This window comes from Myxocyprinus asiaticus, chromosome 48, assembly GCF_019703515.2.
Source record: "Myxocyprinus asiaticus isolate MX2 ecotype Aquarium Trade chromosome 48, UBuf_Myxa_2, whole genome shotgun sequence".
NCBI classification, from domain to species: Eukaryota; Metazoa; Chordata; class Actinopteri; order Cypriniformes; family Catostomidae; genus Myxocyprinus; species Myxocyprinus asiaticus.
Window position 1 is genome coordinate 24,521,140 of NC_059391.1, and position 19,275 is coordinate 24,540,414.

At 37.8% G+C, this 19,275-nt stretch overlaps 1 protein-coding gene across 2 annotated transcripts; it reads right to left on the bottom strand.

The window, feature by feature from the left end:
• Positions 1–500: 500 nt before the first annotated feature.
• ptdss2 (phosphatidylserine synthase 2) lies at positions 501–17,402 on the bottom strand. 2 transcript variants are annotated; one of them, XM_051692768.1, is made up of 12 exons: positions 16,819–17,402; positions 11,810–11,911; positions 10,995–11,077; positions 9,130–9,197; positions 8,894–9,028; positions 8,476–8,526; positions 7,679–7,792; positions 7,469–7,587; positions 6,078–6,192; positions 5,849–5,994; positions 4,880–5,065; positions 501–1,999 (listed from the first exon to the last, which is right to left on the bottom strand). In XM_051692768.1, the coding sequence occupies exons 1-12, from the start codon at positions 16,917–16,919 to the stop codon at positions 1,834–1,836; spliced, it is 1,386 nt and encodes a 461-aa protein (XP_051548728.1). In that variant the 5' UTR covers positions 16,920–17,402; the 3' UTR covers positions 501–1,833. The 2 variants fall into 2 exon arrangements, with proteins under 2 accessions (XP_051548728.1, XP_051548729.1); XM_051692769.1 differs by lacking the exons at positions 9,130–9,197; positions 16,819–17,402.
• Positions 17,403–19,275: the final 1,873 nt, after the last annotated feature.

Genomic DNA, 19,275 nt, shown 5'->3' on the forward strand with positions numbered 1-19,275 from the left:
AACGTACTGGATACCGAAGATTTTAGAAACATATTAATAAGTAAATGCAATTTCATGATTGAATCCTGCGTATTTAATAATATAAAAATTACATAAAAATATGCGATTATGGCATTAACAACTCAGAATAAATCAGCAGTTTTGCACTCACAGATGAACACCCGAACAAGCTCACCGTTTCAATAAGACAAGACTTTCTGCTCAAGGCGTGCTGGAAAGTAAGACATCAAAGTATGAGGATGTACCCTTAATGCTCAAAGACCAAAATACATGTTATTTTGAAACAGTCAAACCAGCATATCATGAAAGTTCCATCACAGTCCATATACAGTATTTAAATGTTACAGCTTACTGTAAATGTCAATTATTGTCCAAAAAAATAAAAAAAAATAAATAAAAAATAAAAAATGCAATCTGCAATTCAAGGTGCTGTTGTCAGTTAACATGAATCATATATATATATATATATATATATATAAAAAGTCAGATAAAGAGGAAAACAATCTCCACTCCTTTTATTGATTTTTTTTTTTTTAAAAAAACATGACATTCTAGTTGTTCATTTACATTTTTCAATCGTCTGTGAACAACAAGCAGGGGCAGACAGATCATCAGATGGTCCCACTAGAAGTATTTCAGGAGAGCAACACAGAGAAATAATTCTGATCATAATATGGATGAGAACTATTAATTTCATAAATAAAAACAAACCTCTAAACACCTTTAGTAACATAAGAAACAGTGACAGCTCAGGCGTTGGCGCTACACGTTTACATTTATAGTAAGATTATAATGGCGTTTATATCAGACCAGGCAATTTTGGACTTGTACATTATCTAACTGAACACAGACACACACTATGACAACACAATAGCACACAACCCACCAACTGTGACCAGATACACATTTAGACCTTCATCTATACAATTAAAGCATTAACTTTGGGATTATCTGTTCTTTTTATTGCATAACCTAAAACACAAATAGGCCAAGCAACCATGATCTCAATATGCACATGCACACTGGTGTTTGGCTTTCTCAAAGGTATAATGTGGCCTTGAAAGTCAGAACCAAAGACCCGCATGAAAAATATGAGAAATGTTTTGGCTATTATGGTCACACACATACACACACACAAATAATGTAAAGTAGTTATTATTTTGGTCCAGTCTTGGCACTGACCCATCTTAAAAAGGTCAGAAGGATTGTTCTCTCTTCTGTGTGTGTGGCGTTCATATATATATATATATATATATATATATATATATATATATATATATATATATATATATATATATATATATATATATATATATATATATAACTGGCACAATAACCTCCTTTATCATCCTAAAACAGGTCAGATTAATTATTACATTCTCAAAAGCTTTTTAAATAGTGTCATAGCTTATGCGAGCGTTCAGAGATTTCTTATTGGAGTACTTTTTGGGTGCAGCTATGTGTTGCCCATAACCTTATATTCTCCTTAAGTAAACAGAGTTCACTAGTGTTCCAAATCTGTCGAAATGCGTCTTCCAGCATAGCACCAAATTAACAAAAATAAACCCAAAACAGTAGGTACAGTGGAAACAGAACCCAGTCGCCTCACCAATGTAACAGCTATAGAGATTTTCTTTTCTAAATATAGTACAACCCTCCTGCTCAGGAGAGAAAACAATTGGCATCAACCCATCTGGACGTCACTCAACAGACTCTGAGCGTTGGTACGATCTGAACAGAAGGTTACAAACAAACACACACATTTATACATAAATGTGTGTCTAGTTGCGATGTGCAGCCCACAGCTGTTTGTCTATGTGGTGGAATGATTCTTCAGGACTTCCGGTGTCGGACTGGGTCCGTATTGCTGTTCAGTTTGCTGCGGCCTGATGTGGCTGAATTGCCGCTATTGCTTTCAGTGTTCGCAGGGGCTCTTTCTCGCTCCGAAGACCCTTCCTGCCTGCGGCGCCGCGTTTCTTTGTAGCGGAGTGTGATGTCACTGTCAATGCAAAAAGACTTGGTTAGTTAAAACACACACTTTGCCATTTCTATCCGATGTTTAGAAAATTATCATCAGGGGCCTGGGTAGCTCAGTGGCAAAAGACGCTGGCTACCACCCCTGGGGTTCGCTAGTTCGAATCCCAGGGCGTGCTGAATGACTCCAGCCAGGTCTCCTAAGCAACCAAATTGGCCGGTTGCTAGGGAGGGTAGAATCACATGGGGTAACCTCCTCGTGGTCGCTATAATGTGGTTCGTTCTTGGTGGGGCGCGTGGTGAGTTGAGCGTGGATGCTGCGGTGGATGGCGTGAAGCCTCTCCGTGGCAACGCGCTCAACAAGCCTCGTGATAAGATGTGTGGATTGACGGCCTCAGACACGGAGGCAGCTGGGATTCGTCCTCCGCCACCCGTATTGAGGCGAATCACTACACGAGGACTTAAAAGCGCATTGGGAATTGGGCATTCCAAATTGGGTGAAAAGGGGGAAAAAATCCCCCCCCCCCCAAAAAAAAAAGATTTATCATGAAATCTGAAATTTGGGCTATGTTCGGGATAGTGCAATAAAATACTACTCTTACTATTTCTACAGCATATAACACGTACTGTATGTAACCAGTGCTTGGATGCCCAAGTGATAAAATCCACTCACATGACACGTGATGAGGTCTTGTGATAATGCAGAAAGCATGTAAAATGTAGCATATGGTTTGAAGCAATTTTCGTTGCATAGTCCCTATTGTTTCACATACTATTCTTAAATTTGGTAAGAGGTACACAGTGTATACTGCGAAATATAAAAGTATTCCATTCCGAAAACAGCCATAATATAGTTCGATTACATTTTATTATTTGGTTTGATTCAAAATTATTTTCAACTGATAATGGGTCTATAATTATATTTTGGATAATTTTTTTGTTTGTTTATTTAATGCCATGGCAGCCTCCAGGGCTATTTTCATTGTAATATTTTTTTTTTTAAATACAACAAAACGTATATAAGGTTTTTAAAACCTTTTTTCGCTAAAAACTCTAAGGGCCCTATTTTAAGAGTGATATGCCTTAAGCGCAGCACTTTGCAATACGTCATCACGCAGTCAATGGGCATGGCCATGAAGTTTTGATATCTTTGTGCCATTATGTGCGAAGTCTAGGCCCAAGTGGGTTTGGCGAAACTGTCCGCACAAAGCGCTAATGGGCTGGGTCAAGTGCAAATTAATTCTGAGGTTCTTCTACAGTTATTGCACAATCTGCATCCTTTTATATATTCTATTTCATGTCAAGCACTGTTGATATAAATGGATAGAGTCTATTCATAAGATTTTGGTAGTGTAAATGGTCAGTATGCAGTGCATCCCCTGCTCTGTTTGTTGCTCCGGATTTTATAAAAGCCCTATAAGGGGCCTGGGTAGCTCAGCGAGTATTGACGCTGACTACCACCCCTGGAGTCGCGAGTTCAAATCCAGGGCATGCTGAATGACTTCAGCCAGGTCTCCTAAGCAACCAAATTGGCCCAGTTGCTAGGGAGGGTAGAGTTGCATGGGGTAACCTCCTCATGGTCGCTATAATGTGGTTCGCTCTCAGTGGGGCACGTGGTGAGTTGTGCGTGGATGCCACGGAGAATAGCGTGAAGCCTCCACACGCGCTATGTCTCCGCGGTAACGTGCTCAACAAGCCACGTGATAAGAAGCACGGACTTACTGTCTCAGACGCGGAGGCAACTGAGATTTGTCCTCCGCCACCCGGATTGAGGCGAATCACTACGCCACCATGGGGACTTAGAGCGCGTTGGGTATTGGGCATACCAAATTGGGGAGAAAAAATAAATAAATAAAATATATACAATAATTAAAGCCCTATAAACTAAACATATTATTATTATTATTAATCATATTGATGTACTGCCATAGAAATCACAGCTAGTATTAAAAGTGATTGACAGCTCTTTGATATCATCTGCTGGTGGAATCTCCAAACTGCAAATGCAGGAACTGATTTTAGACTTTGCGCCAAGATTAGACATGCTTCTCAAACATGCACAATGACCAATTTCTCAGGAAAATATGAAAATGTGCATTGCGCCACTTCATTAACATACGATACACACACAGATAGAGCAAACACTCCGACCCACACCCACTTGCGCTGTCTTGAAAATTGCACTAAAAATTAAAGCTGCCACAAAAATTAGATAAGACATAGCACACGGTCTTTGCGCTTAGCGCTGCGTCTAGCACGGTCACAAAAACAGAGCCCTAGAACTGATTCAGGCCTGACTTTATTTAAAAAAAAAAATATAATAATAATTCAAAAATGTCTATTTGAGAAAAGAAATAAATGCATAATAAATTATATTAGGCCTATAAAAACAAATCCGTTTTCAATGTATTTCTTTTTTTTCACCCAATTTGGAATGCCCAATTCCCAATGCGCTTTTAAGTCCTTGTGGTCGCGTAGTGATTTTTGCCTCAATCCGGGTGGCGGAGGATGAATCCCAGTTGCCTCTGCGTCTGAGACCATCAACCCACGCATCTTATCATGTGGCTTGTTGAGCATGTTGCCAAGGAGATATAGCGCGTGTGGAGGCTTCACGCCATCCACCGCGGCATCCGCGCTCAACTCACCACGCACCCCACCGAGAATGAACCACATTATAGCGACCACGAGGAGGTTACCCCATGTGACTCTACCCTCCCTAGCAACCGGGACAATTTGGTTGCTTAGGAGACCTGGCTGGAGTCACTCAGCACGCCCTGGGATTCGAACTAGTGAACTCCAGGGGAGGTAGCCAGCGTCTTTTGCCATTGAGCTACCCAGGCCCCCCTTTTCAATGCATTTCTAAACCCCTACTGGTCACTATGGAGTTGGTATTAAGGGTCGTTACCGGATGAAGAACCGCCACAAGGTCCAAATGAGTATCAGGACAATTCCCAGTATCCAGCACTGTGTGACAAAGAACGGGATTGGCAACATGATAGTGTTGGGATCGTATTTGACCACGATCAGAAACTCTGTAACAGTGATGGTTGCCACGATCCACGCCTGTTGCCCCAACTTCTTATGGAATTTCCTAAAATTAGAATGGCAAGCTAGATATAACTACTGCAGAAACACAAAAGGAGACATTGTGATACAGAAAAAAATCCTGTTCCTAGTGATCTGCCTATCTGCATAAAAAAAAAAATTAGGTCACACCCAAGAAAAGGCTGTTCCAAATAGGAGCAAAAATATGCTGTCTAGTTGTTTCTCATTCTGAGAAAAACGAAGTCAGAATTGTATTTGTGGATAAAGCAATGCCAGAATGCACCGAAACAAACTTTTCATCCAAGTTGTAGACAAGGGTAATGTTGATTATAAATGTATTTTATTCAGTGTTGTGAAGTATTGAAAGAAAATAGCTATTTTACCCAATTTACGTATTTGTGCCATGCATTGGCAGTGAACATAAATTGAGTCTAGTAGTACACTTCATATGAGAAGCACTAAATATACACCAAAGTATAATTTCGGCCTTTAGAAGGTAGCTCCCTATGTAGACTATGTTTGTTTGTTTGTTTTTAACACCACTCCAGCTTCCATGGCTATTTTCATGGCAAGTTCCTGGTTAAAAAATAAAAACAAGCAAAACAACTAAAAACCTAAAACCTATAAGATGTTTAAGATCACATTTTTTAAACAAAAACTCTAAAACTGATTCTGGACTGACTTTTTAAGGGTGTCAGCATAATAAAAAAGTGGACTACAAATACCAGTCCAATAAAATATGTTTGATAGACAATGGAATCTAGCAAATCTTGAATGGTCTATCTGGCATCGAGTCTAGATGACTTGGTGAGCTAAAGATTATACTAACGGATCATCCATGAAGTCGTAGATCTCTCGCATTGCCACACCGCCAACATTAACGAAGAAGACGAGCCGCAAAAGCACCAGATAATGCTCCGGAGGCATCCACAAAACAAACTTGAGATAAAATGTGTTCAGTTCCGCCAACAAGAACTACAAAAAAGAAAGAGAGAAAAGGGGTTATTTTGTGTTATATCCAATATATTTGCAGTGGACAGACCAATAATGTCACCCACCATGAAAATGATGCCCAGCACCGCCAACCACCTTCGCAGGTCAGACGCAGGACGCCATTCAAACTTCGCCCAGCTGTACGGGGTAAACTGGAAGGCAATTCGCTTGATTTTTCCTCTGAAACACACACAAAAAAAACAGGATGTCATGACAATTCATTGTGTCATTTATGGGTGTCATGCTGTACTGCACCTAATACCTCAATAACTGAGAGACTTCACTGAATAAATGTACTTTTAAAACACGATCATTAAAAATGAACTATTGAAAGCAAAAAGGTCAATGAAATTGTGACCAGTCACAGCACCTTAAATATTCACTTTCCAATGTCAGAAATTAACTTTTCCATTAAAGGGCAATTTTGTCCCCTGCATTTAATTTTTAAGAGGCTTTTTTTACCATTAAAATGGGATTTGTTTTCTAATCATATAAGAAAGTACTGTGTATCATCTTTTAATATTAAATACTACAATTTAATAACAAAATCATTCTGAGTAATTATATCTTGTATTTTATGCAATAATATTTAGGCCTAGAATATATTAAAGAGCACCTATTATGGTTTTTAAACGTGCCTTATTTTGTTTTAAAGGTCTCATACAATAGATTTACATGCATCCAAGGTCAAAAAACACTTTAATTTGCTCATAATTTAAATTGCAGCATTACCTTTTCCCCCAGTGTCAAAAACGACTCGTTCAATGATCCGTTCTAAAGGATTCATTCTAAACTCCTTTCAGAGAGTCTACTCTGCTCTGATTGGTCAGATGTCCCAGTCTGTTGTGATTGGTCTACCGCTTAGTGTAGTGTTTGAGAGCGGGTCAAAGCTGCTCGCGAGCAGCCAGTGAAGACCAGAGGCGGGTTTTTTGTTACCAAATTACATAGGTTAGTACAGGAAGTAAGTCTGGAATTACTAACGACTCGTTTCAGGTGTTCAGAATCGGTTCTTTCTTTTGGGAGTCAATAACTCCATTTGTCGTGCACTTTGATTTTTGAAACTTTGCAGACTTTTTTTTACATTCACAAACAGCTATATAACACACTACATGAAAGGTAATATTTGAAAAACCATAATAGGTGCTCTTTAAAATATAATATTAATATAATTACATGCCACAAATAAAATACAAAGGAATTCTTTATGGAGGCATTTTTTGCCCCACATTTTGAATTTAAGAAGCATTTTTGTCACTTTAGGTGGAATTTTTTCCCTGAGCCCCCATTCATTTCTGCCACTTTCCCTTAAAAATTCTTACTTTTTAACCCCAAAATTTTATGTTGATAAAAAAGCTTATGTTTTGAATGAAGTACAAATCCTGTATCAAGAATCAATAAAAACAAAATAAAAGTATGAATCCAAAGAAAGGCAAAATGTGAGTTTCATTGTTCTTACTTGTATGTTGGGATATTCCAGAGGCCCTGCCACTGATACGGCTTCATGGAGAGCCAGCCGAGTGTCTTCATGCCACAGTAAATGCCCAGCCCATTACACAATAACACATCCATGATCCACTGCAGCATTAGAGAAATAATATTTTAAAACAGGGTGATCCATGATTCACAGGGTGCAAGTGTGTGTATATATATGGAGTGTTTTACTCACATGATCCCACCAGCACTCTGAGAAATTGGGTAGTTGGTGTTCAAGGCTGTACTCCAGAAACTCAAACATTACACTGATGATCATACACATCCACCAGTCCCGGATCATCAGCGTCTGACACATACAAAGACACATACACTATGACTAATAGTTTCTAATCCAGTCTTTGACATTTGAATTTGAATTTAGACACGTGGATGTGCGTTTGTTTGCCAAAAACAGAGCAGCTCATGGGCTGATCAAATCAGGCATCTGTTTCAATGGTAACACGTGTCAAAACTGCTTTGAAGACAGGGGCCTGGGTAGCTCAGTGGTAAAAGACGCTGGCTACCTCCCCTGGAGTTCACTAGTTCGAATCCCAGGGTGTGCTGAGTGACTCCAGCCAGGTCTCCTAAGCAACCAAATTAGGCCCGGTTGCTAGGGTGGGTAGAGTCACATGGAGTAACCTCCTCGTGGTCGCTATAATGTGGTTCGTTCTCGGTGAGGCGCGTGGCGAGTTGAGCGCGGATGCTGTGGTGGATGGCGTGAAGCCTCCACATGCGCTATGTCTCCGTGGCAACGCGCTCAACAAGCCACGTGATAAGATGCACGGGTTGATGGTCTCAGACGTGGAGGCAACTGGGATTCATCCTCTGCCACCCGGATTGAGGCGAACCACTACGCCACCAAGAGGACTTAAAAGCGCACTGGGAATTGGGCATTCCAAATTGGGTGAAAAAGGGGAAAAAAAATCAACAACAAAAAAAATACAAAAAAATAAAAAACTGCTTTGAAGAGATTCAGAAGTCAACACCAACCTTGATGTACCAGCCGAGAAAATGGGCAGGAACAAAACCATCTATTTTATCCTGTTGAATAATAAAAAAAAAAAAGGATAATATTTACAGATTGGCTTTGAAAGAACATTTATTTTCTCAACAAAAAAACAGACTAAATTATTAAAAAAAACATGAAATTTCCCTTTTAATTAAACAACCCTGGTCTTATTTTGCACCATTCAGTCTATGTTATTGTCAAGAAAAAAACTGTTTGCCTAGTCTTCAAAATGTAATAACTTTCTTATAAATAGCAATACATTTATTATAACAGTCTAAAATTAAGGAAATCCCCCACTTTATTATTTCCCGTTGAATAGTCAGTTTTAATAAGAAGTGCATCACATTTTGAAGTCATGTTTATTATCTAATTGTTTATGTCTTTGTAATGCATGTGTACCCAGATATTGTGGAAGGGGTCGGCAACATTTCCAGGGTCATAAATGAGACAGTTTCCCCCATAATCTCTTTCTGGAAGTGCGACGCCCAATTTTGGGTCGATGTATTTCATGAACTGTCTGCCATCATGTACAGTCTGAGATGAAAAAAAAAAATAAAAAATACATTAGAAACGCCACATTAAAATATTACACAACACCAGCAAAATATATTTTGTGTGTTTGAGATTAAAGACACCTGAAAGAGGATGAAGATAAGGAAGAGCTCATACACAACAGAAACACACAACCAGAAACGCCAGTATGCTGCAGCAGAGAAAAACACATCATATTTAATACACAAACTGCCGTACACACCCTCAAATTCACTAGAAAATTAGACCTTAGCTCACACTCTGACATGTTAGACTAAAAATGAAACTAGAAAGATCTAATTATGCTTTCAAAAACAAACTATATTCTTCTAGAGCAGAACTATAAACCGGAGATATACCCTGAAATATCCAGGATCATAACTCATTGTTATTACTTTCTATAACAAATCCAAAAATGGGGGGGGATTACATGGAGAGTTCAACTGTCTGTTGGCTGTATCTCCTTACAACTTTATTTTGACCTATGGATACGTGAAGCCCTTTTTGTTAGATTCAACTTTAGTTTGTTTGTCTCCAGAGTGTGTCTTTACACTGGACTCCCCAGACACAACTCTTTACCACTCCCTACCCGGCACTCTCAAAACAGACATGCATACTTGAATTAGATTAAAATTCAACAGTTTTCAATATGACAGGTAGCCCAACTTATTATAAGAGTCTACATTTGTCAGTTATCTTGTCCCCTGGCAAGGTCTGAATAATTGTTTCTTCTTTTTTTTAACCCCTTTTCTCCCAATTTGGAATGCACAATTCCCACTACTTAGTAGGTCCTTGTGGTGGCGCGGTTACTCACCTCAATCCAGGTGGTGGAGGACAAGTCTCAGTTGCCTCCGCCGTCTGAGACAGTCAATCCACGCATCTTATCACGTGGCTCGTTGTGCACTGCACCGCGGAGACTCGCAGCATGTGGAGGCTCATGCTATTCTCCGCGATCCACGCACAACTTACCACGCGCCCCATTAAGAGCGAGAACCACTAATCGCGACCAAGAGGATGATACCCCATGTGACTCTACCCTCCCTAACAACCGGGCCAATTTGGCTGCTTAGGAGACCTGGCTGGAGTCACTCAGCACACCCTGGATTTGAACTCATGAGTCCAGGGGTGGTAGTCAGCGTCTTTACTCGAGCCAGGCCCCCGAAGCCATATTTCGGGGCCATACTTTAGCATGAGCCAGGCCCCCAAATTGTTGTTTCTTGTGACTGAAAGAGGTGGTTGTTTCTCTTGATCAATCACTGTTTCATATTCCTAAATGAGAGACATGTTGAAAGCACCTGGACCAGATCATCCAGCAAGGCGAGTCGGCCCTCATAATATCAAACAAGTCATTCAAGCAGAACAGAGAGTGTGTTGTGTGTGTTTGTTAAAGGGGGAAGTGGAGTTACACTGTTGCTATATGCACTCTCGTTGTTCTTTTATGTTTTCATATACATTCTCATAACTGTCTTTTATATGAAATATTGGGAAAACTACTTTTGAAACAGAAGTTTGCCAAGCTACTATAAGCTACTCACATGTAGGTTAACTATACTCAAGCTATCCTTGAAAAAGTATAAAGCTACAATTTGTTCCCCTCGGTCTCGATTGCGGTCCGGTAGTAAGGCTTGAGGTGAGGATACCCAGTGCGGTCGCACCGGTTGCACTGCCCTAATGACAGCCCTGGTTACACTACAAGGTTTCAAACATAAAGCTTGATAGCTGACTATATGGAAGCAATTTAAAGCGTAAAGCTTATTACTGAATACATAACAATGAGGGTATATAATTCATATAAAATCTGAGCAGTATTTATCTGGCACAAAACAATGAGGATTTATATTGGGGTGAGAACATTCAAATATGATTAGTGATTTGACCTGGGTTTGGGTTAGGTCACGTTTAAGGAAAGGTTATCGGGGTGATCGAGTTTAGGCCAGGTTAAGATCACAAGTGAGGTTACAAGACTGACCTGGGTGAGGCCGTGTGAAGGGACCATCTTTAGCTTGTGTCACTCCAAAACAAAGGAATACCAGAATACTGGCCACAATTCCTCTGAAAAACACACATAAATACATATAGTAAAAACAAACAATGATCAAGTGAATATCAGACACTAATAACTACACAACTAGACTTGACCATTTTGAGTGAAATGTGAGTGCTGCTTGCCCATGCAACATAGCCACAATGCTAGGGTGTTCTGACTTGTTTTTAGTGTGTTGCTATGCAGTTGCTAAGGTGTTCTGCCTGATTTTAAGTGCATTGCTATGCGATTGCTAAAGTGTTCTGTGAAGTTACTTATTGGCCCAAGTGTCAACAAGTAGCATTATTTTAGGTATCATTCATGTCTGAACCACAACTGGTTAGTTTTTTGTTTGTTCAGAATAAGTATGGCCAACAGTAATAGTCTTAGCAAGCACCACTTAATACCACACTTAACATTTATACAGAGTATTAGCTGCTCTTTCTTCTGATAAAGGTCATGTGTTCTTAAGCACAGTGGGTCAGTCAGTGACCTGGACTTTGCGTGTAGCAGCAGATGTCACAGATAATCTTGTTAGCCAACAGAAACCATGACACTTCCCAAAACTCCTCCCAACTACAGACATGTGGCATTTCTGTCCACATCAGACCACTTTAACTTTAGCTTCTGTTCAGGGAAAGAGTGTGTGTGCCTTCTCAGGCACTATATACTGTACTCTTGTCTGCAGTGCCACTCTGGCCAAGTGAACCTTCATTGTAATAGGTCAAGGACAGCCTGTCAGCCAGGTGTCGCACAGATACCTTTTGGTGTTGTACGCTGTGTCGTGTGGCGTCTCTTCCAATAGTGTCACATAAACTAGAGCGCAGGTGAGAATGAATAGCACTGTCAGGGTATGTGCCCTCCTGCAGAGAGAATGACAGATAGATATGAACTAAGGGTACATGGTAAAACTCCACTTGAACCAAATAAACATTGGTGGAAATTAAGCTTATCAGGTGTAAGAAACAAAAATTATATTTGGGTTGTTTATAAGGTAGGGAACAGAGAACCAGTTCTTATTCAGAACAGGTTCCAATTTTTAGTTTATTTTTTTTAACTGGACCCATACTAGTGCCCGACCGATATAGCGGCCAGCCGATATTATCGGCCGATATTAGCCTTTCACTGATATATCGGCATCGCCATATATTTTACCGATATGTGCTGATATGAAAACTTTTTTTCAGAACATATAATGCAGAAAACAATGCTTTAGAATTGGTGTCAAAGTGTAGTTTGTCCAGCAGAGCATGCTCCGACTCCACTGTTTACAGAGCTGACTCTGAACTGACGGTGGCTCTGCAGATAGGGCGGAGTTGAGCGGTGTCTCGGTAAGTTAACTAGTTTGTGAAATACATACTGGAAACTTAATACACAATGACCCCATCATTTTCCCTTTTCAATATAACTAATATAACATTAACCTTGTCCCTGACAACCATGTCACTCATGTCTGTTTGAACTAGCTAATCATGTAGCTACTTTCAGTAACTACGTTTCCATCCAAGGATTTTTTTCGAAAAAATGTTAGCGCATCAAAATAAAGCTGACGGAAACGCAAATTATCGCAAAAATGTCACAAGTGTCAACATAATACTTTTCCGTTTAACTCTAGCGCATAAACTCTATGTCGATACATCAAATATCACGAAAAGCTGAGTTGGAAACATTTTTTGTCAAGAAAATTAGCATTAACACAAAAATAGTGTCACATGACAGAATTTGCCCCAATCGTTATCCTGTGTTAATCATGATGACAAGAAATACATCCTTGAAAGCCAATTTATTGTACTTGATTATGGATTGACACTTCCAGGAGTGCCAATACAAATATCTCATATCAAGACATGCACATTGACAAGTGCAGAACAAATGAGTGGCCACTCTTTGCGATTAATTTAATCACAGTAGACATCCGTTTATTTGTTAAAATTGCTTTTTCACACCATTCAAAATAATAGACGGCAGTCATGGAATTAGCCCACAATACAAAAAACATATAATTTCTGTGCACAAAGATGTTTTAAATTAAAAATATTTGCACAATACTAGAAGAAAAAACTTCAGTGTGCTTTTTTGGAACACTAACATATAGCCCGATTCTATGAAATTATTGTTTAGTTTACTTTTGAAAAAATGCCGGCAAAATTCCCTGTATTAAATTAATTACCAAACGAAAAATGCATTAAATAAAATAAAGAAAATTACCAAACAAAAAAATATATATTTTTAGACACATATATGCCTTTTTTTTACACAAACTTAAATTAGCCGTACCCTGTTCTGTAGACAAATAAAGTTGGCTGAATGACATTTTCTACACTTCAAGACTATAAACTATCAGAACTATTTGTCCAATGCTGAGTTCACTTTCAGAAAACCAGCTTTTGAACATTTTAAAACTTTTAAGTATTTTAAATCTAACCCTCTTTACTTCGGATCGCATTTGCTGAGCTTCTTCATAAAATATATATTGCATTATGATGCTAAAATTAATTTTAGAAGACAATCAAGTTCAGTTGGTCGTTAATAGTTGCTGGACAAATATGTGGGACATAATGCAGTTGTGATGGTGATGCTTTAGATTAGATTATTGTTCAAAATAGCCTATTGAATATCAGGAATGTATCACATATGTAAATCATGATATTACACTGCATCAGTGTTTCTTTAATAGCTGTGCACACAGCATATACACATGGATGGATGGTCCTTATACTAAGACTGAAAGTTTCCCCACTACTTGGTGCAGGTTGCCAGCTTGAACAGGGCCATGACGATTCGCTTTCGGGTTGGAACCGGTGGCAACCTGCGATAGGCGCAACATCAGGACCAATATTACAGTCCTATCAGAATGGCAACTGCTCCCTTTTGATTGCAGTTCCTCCTCTTCTGATTGCATTTATTTGTGAAATTAAAATGAGAGTAAGCTGGCTAATTTCAATGAATTGTCTAAATACTTTCCCCATTTTACCAAAACTTTGGAGGAAAAAAATTAGGGACATCTGGGAGGCGAAAGGTACACAATTAGTGATATACACACATTTCTGTATGGAAACGGCTTAAGGGCAGATTTATTTTGCGATAAACCAAAACTTATGCAACAAATTGTTTTTTTAGGCATGACTTCATCACACACACCATTTTTATTGATAAAAAGGCCATTTGAATGGAAACAGGCAGAAGACGGCAAATTTCTCAAAACATTTCTTACGCATTTTCAATTTGTCGATAACAAAATAGCGCAAAAAGTGGATGGAAACTAGGCTACTGTTGTCAGCTGAGTGGAAGCTAATGAGTAAAAATGTATTCACCAAACTGTTTTGTTCACAGTTTGGTACCCCCTTCAATCGAACAATTCCAGTCATTGCATTTATAAAATGTAATATTTAAAAGTCTGGTTTTCCACCGTTGAAAGTTACCCCTGAACTTGTACAGCAGAATACGGTGTAACACCGCTGCTGCTGTTTATCTTGACTTGGCAGTATTAATATACTCAGCATTTGACTGATACTAAACAGTAATACTGATGTTTATTTAGCTATTTATTTTATTTGTATTTATTCTTTATTTTCTCAGTGTTCATTTCTAGAATTTGTTGACAATGTATAATAATAATAATATCAAATATATTATAATATTTAAGAAGTCAGCCTTCTGAGTACCTTTGCATAGTCATATCAGGGCAAAATCGGTGCACAATCCACATAGAAAAGGTCTGTTTTCATTCCAGCTCAAAGATTAAATATATTGGCCACCATATCGGTAATCGGTGAATTTTCCCTCTCTAAAATCGATATCAGTCTCAAAAATCCCATATCGGTCAGGCTCTAACCCATACCGTTTGATTTGCATGAATTTCGGATTGGTTAACAGTTCTTGAATGTGCATTTTTCCATTTTTGCTGATACATACAGACCACCGTACTAAAATACTCTTATGGTGTTTCAAACAGCGTTTATTTAGCGGCAGCACTGACTCGCTAATGGATCTATAGCGCTAAACACAGCACAACCAGTGCAGTCTGATTTCCGAATTAATGACTCGTTTGACCCATTTCTTTTGAATCTACAGCATGACTAGTGTCATGCGGTCCCCGAACGAATGACTCTTATGACCCAGTTCATTTTAGTGAATCACTTAAAACAGGCAGTGTAGCAGCTGACTGGTATTTATTTTATGACAATGCAAAATTAAAGATATGCCAACACATTACGAGCTTTGTTGTAATCTGTGGAAATCTATAAAAAAAAATGTAAAAAAAAAAAAAATCAGCACTTATTTTGTTTATTTTTTTTAATCTAATATAGCCTATAGTTAAAGTAGGACCAATTGTTGATTGTATTTTGCTTTAAAAAGTCTGTGTAAAAACGCCTTTTGCAAGAATTGTATTAGGAATTTATCTCTGATTTGTTATATCTGATCTGCTGAAATCTGAAATGATCTCATCATTTGGAAACTTTATATATATATATATAAAAAAAAAGTTCAACATTTTAAAACAGTTTAATAAACTGTAATTTTTTTTTATTTTTTTATTCTAAAATTATTATTCAAGCAGTTTTTACTGACCTCAAATGAAAAGAGTACATGGAATATTTGGACAAAAAAATAATTTACCACTGTAGGACTGTTTCAAATGAACTAGGCATATCAAGGGGAAAAAAAAGTGATTAAAAACAGCTACAAATTGAAACAACCACAGAATGAAATGGTGACTAGTGAGTGAAGTGATAGACTGATATATCAGCCAGGCCAATTAATTGGCCAATATTTGGCTATTTTGCGATTACCAGCATCAGCAGATAACAGTGTTCGCTTGGCCGATTAACAAGAGGGTTAACTTTCACTTCCAAAATCCACCAATATATTTGTCAATGGATAGGCAACACTTTATGTTAACGTTTTTTTTCTTTTCAAGTTATGCAAATTTGAGGAAATATTCCAATTTTGTATACATCTGATTTGCTGTTGTTAAATTATATTATGTTTATCAGCATTTAGGCTATAATTTTATATTATTATATTATTATTATTAATAATAATATTATATTTGCCATCCTGCTATCTAGATATCGGTATCGGCCATTGAAAAAACCATATCGGTGGACCACACTTTCCTTTATACACACATGCACATTTTAACCTACAATCTTGCTGTTGAATTAAAAAAAAAAAAAAGTCCATGAACATGTTATCAACTACCCATTTATAAAACACACATAAGTCTGGCCAGCTTTTTTCTCATTCAAAACCTGCTGAGCTGGTATAAAGACTGATCATAAACAACCACAACTCAGTACACACACACACACACACACAGGCTGGGGGAGAGAAGAGCGGTCAATACAGGACAGACACGTATACCACAGTAAATCTGAGTCACATTCAAGAAAATTTCTACTTGACTTAAAACTACAAATGCAGACCAACCAGAACTACATATGAAGTGCTGCTGCTCTGTTGTGCGTCATAAATATCCTATAAATATGACAGCAGTGCACGTCTATAAACTACACATTAATGCACAGTGTTTCTCTATGTGTGCATGTGTGTGTTGAAGAGAGTGACTCTTGCACGGCATCTGTCCATCTTAAAGCCTTTAATAGATACGAGTGTCATTCTGCTGAGAATGCAGAAGAGAGAAAAGCCGAGCAAATCTGCATCAGTACTTAACAACAGCCTTCGGATATCACACACACACACACACACACACACACAAAATCATCCATAACTGGGTTAAATGTTAACCAGGGAAATGTTTACTCACCAGAAGAACGTGTTGGTTCCGTCATCAAACACCTCACACTCTGTGCGGCCGGTTAACAGGACCTCATCCGTGCCTGATCTCTTCCACTCGCCTTTAGCCATCACAGCAGAAACACACCTGCGATTCAAACCTGAACTAACCCAACACCCCTGTGATATCAATCTGAACTAACTACATTAACCCGAACCCAGCACATATATACAGTGATTTAGAGCTGAACTACCTACCACAACCGATCACATCTGTGATTTCAAACCGAACTAACCCGATTTCCAGTGCTGAACTAACTCACCCTGAATGCACTAAACAAACATTTCAGTGCTGTGAATTACACCTTCACTAAAACTCGTGCGTCCCGGTAACAGAGCGTGCGCGCATTAACCGGATCAATAGTCGCTCACGCACGAGAGGCTTTTAGAACGAAGCGGGAAATAAATAATCTCTCAGAGCTTTAAATGTGCACGGCACCCTGACGCGTCTTCGTCCGTTTAAACGGCAAAGAAACGACTTCGCAGACCTCAACCGCCGCACCGTCCGCACGCAAAAAAACATATCGTAAGGTCGCGCGGGATGTCGTCATTTCCGCTCGTCCCACAGGCGGCGCCACAAAAGTGTTTTGGGTCATCAAAGCGCATGCGCAGGCAAACTCAACAGACAGCTCTGCAGCAACTCTGGTTGATGAGCACCTCATTATGCATTTTAAAATTTTCTTCCTTTATTACATTTTTATAATATATATTTTTCCTAATGAAGCTTTACAGATTCCTGTAAGACACTTTAACAGCAGCTGCCAAGAACATCACAGGCTACAGTCCAATCTAGGGCTGAATTCACATTAATATATATATATATATATATATATATATATATATATATATATATATATATATATATAAAAATATATATATATATATATATATATATATATATATATATATATATATATATATATATATATATATATATATATATATATATATATATATATAAATATAAATATATATATATATATATTTATATATATATATATATATATATATATATATATATATATATATATATATATATATTTACGTCCAGGTAACATTTAACCCAAAATATATAAAAGAAATTACATCATACATCAGAGACTCTTCATGTACAATTACACTATTTATTAATACTCACTCATTTGCACTGTTTTACCATTTCTAATTTGAGATTCTACAGTTGTATTGTTTTATTGTTATTTATTGCACTTTACTGTACCTTATTGCACTGCTCTGCTTAGTTTTATATTTTAGTGTTCTTATCCTTTGAATTTTATATTTTAGTGTTTAATTTTATACTTTAGTGTTTTTATTCTTCGCTGTTGTTACCGGGGACCTCAGTACTTAGTTTCATTCCTTTCATTTAGCCCATGTTTTGGAATGACAATAAAAGTTCCTTGAATAAAACTTCCTTGAATTTTGTGTAAAATAAAAAAAATAAAAAAAAATAAAACAACAGCTATTTTAGTACCATAATGATTTTGCGTTGTGGCATTATTTTCAAGACAATGAAGCACATTTTCCCCCAGATTCTCATTACCATAATTTACTTATATTTTTCTAATTCCCATTATTCTCGATGGTGATCCTAATAAGATTACATTATTATACGGTGATATAGTAATGTTATAATTTTTTCTCAGGCACAGGTCAAGGTGCTGTGCGCTGTGGTGAGACGTGATGTCACTTCTCAATGACCAATGACCATGTTGTGGCCAATTAAATTTCATGTTAAAATGGAACTAATTAGCAGACTAAATAACATTTAACTTTATACTAATAAACCAATAGAATTGCACTGATGCCCAGTTTAAGACGGAAGAAAATGATCTGCAAAAATGTAACAAGTACTATTTTTTCTTTGAAAATGTAATTAAGTAAAAGTACAAGTATTCAGTTTAAATTGCACTTGAGTAAAGTACAAATCCCCCAAAATAATACTTAAGTATAGTAATGAAGTATAATTACTCAAGTACTTTACATACTGGACTCAGTTTGCAGGGGCGTAATTACATTAGGTAGTATAACAATATCTTTTTGGCATAGGGCTCTTATTGATCTATTATTATTGCGGCAATGAAAGGAGAAACATAGTTCACCTACAAAGGAGTGTTTTGGTGTAAGGGGAGGAAGTTGCTCACAATCCAATCTGTTAACAATATTGTCTAACAGGGATGTAGCTAGTGGGGTGAATGGTGGTAACGATTCTAGGGGCCCATTGGTGCGGGGGGCCCACAACAAATTCTAAGCTGTATAATTTGTATAAAAGGTGGTGCCTACATATGACTGGCCCCAAGGCAAGTCAGTGATGTCATATTTTTAGTAAAATCACAAAATAGTGTCCTATATAAATGACAAAATGACTTGACAAGGTTGGATTGGCCACCAAATTATGACACGTATGACTTTCAATTAAAATGTCATTCAG

Excerpts from the sequence above, each read along its gene's own strand:
- ptdss2 (XM_051692768.1), bottom strand. The coding sequence starts at position 16,919 with ATGGCTAAAGGCGAGTGGAAGAGATCAGGCACGGATGAGGTCCTGTTA. Across the intron at positions 9,029-9,129 it reads TTATCTTCATCCTCTTTCAG|ACTGTACATGATGGCAGACA; the intron begins GTGTCTTTAATC and ends TTTTCATCTCAG. Across the intron at positions 2,000-4,879 it reads TTGTGGCGGTTCTTCATCCG|TGACATCACACTCCGCTACA; the intron begins GTAACGACCCTT and ends TTGCATTGACAG.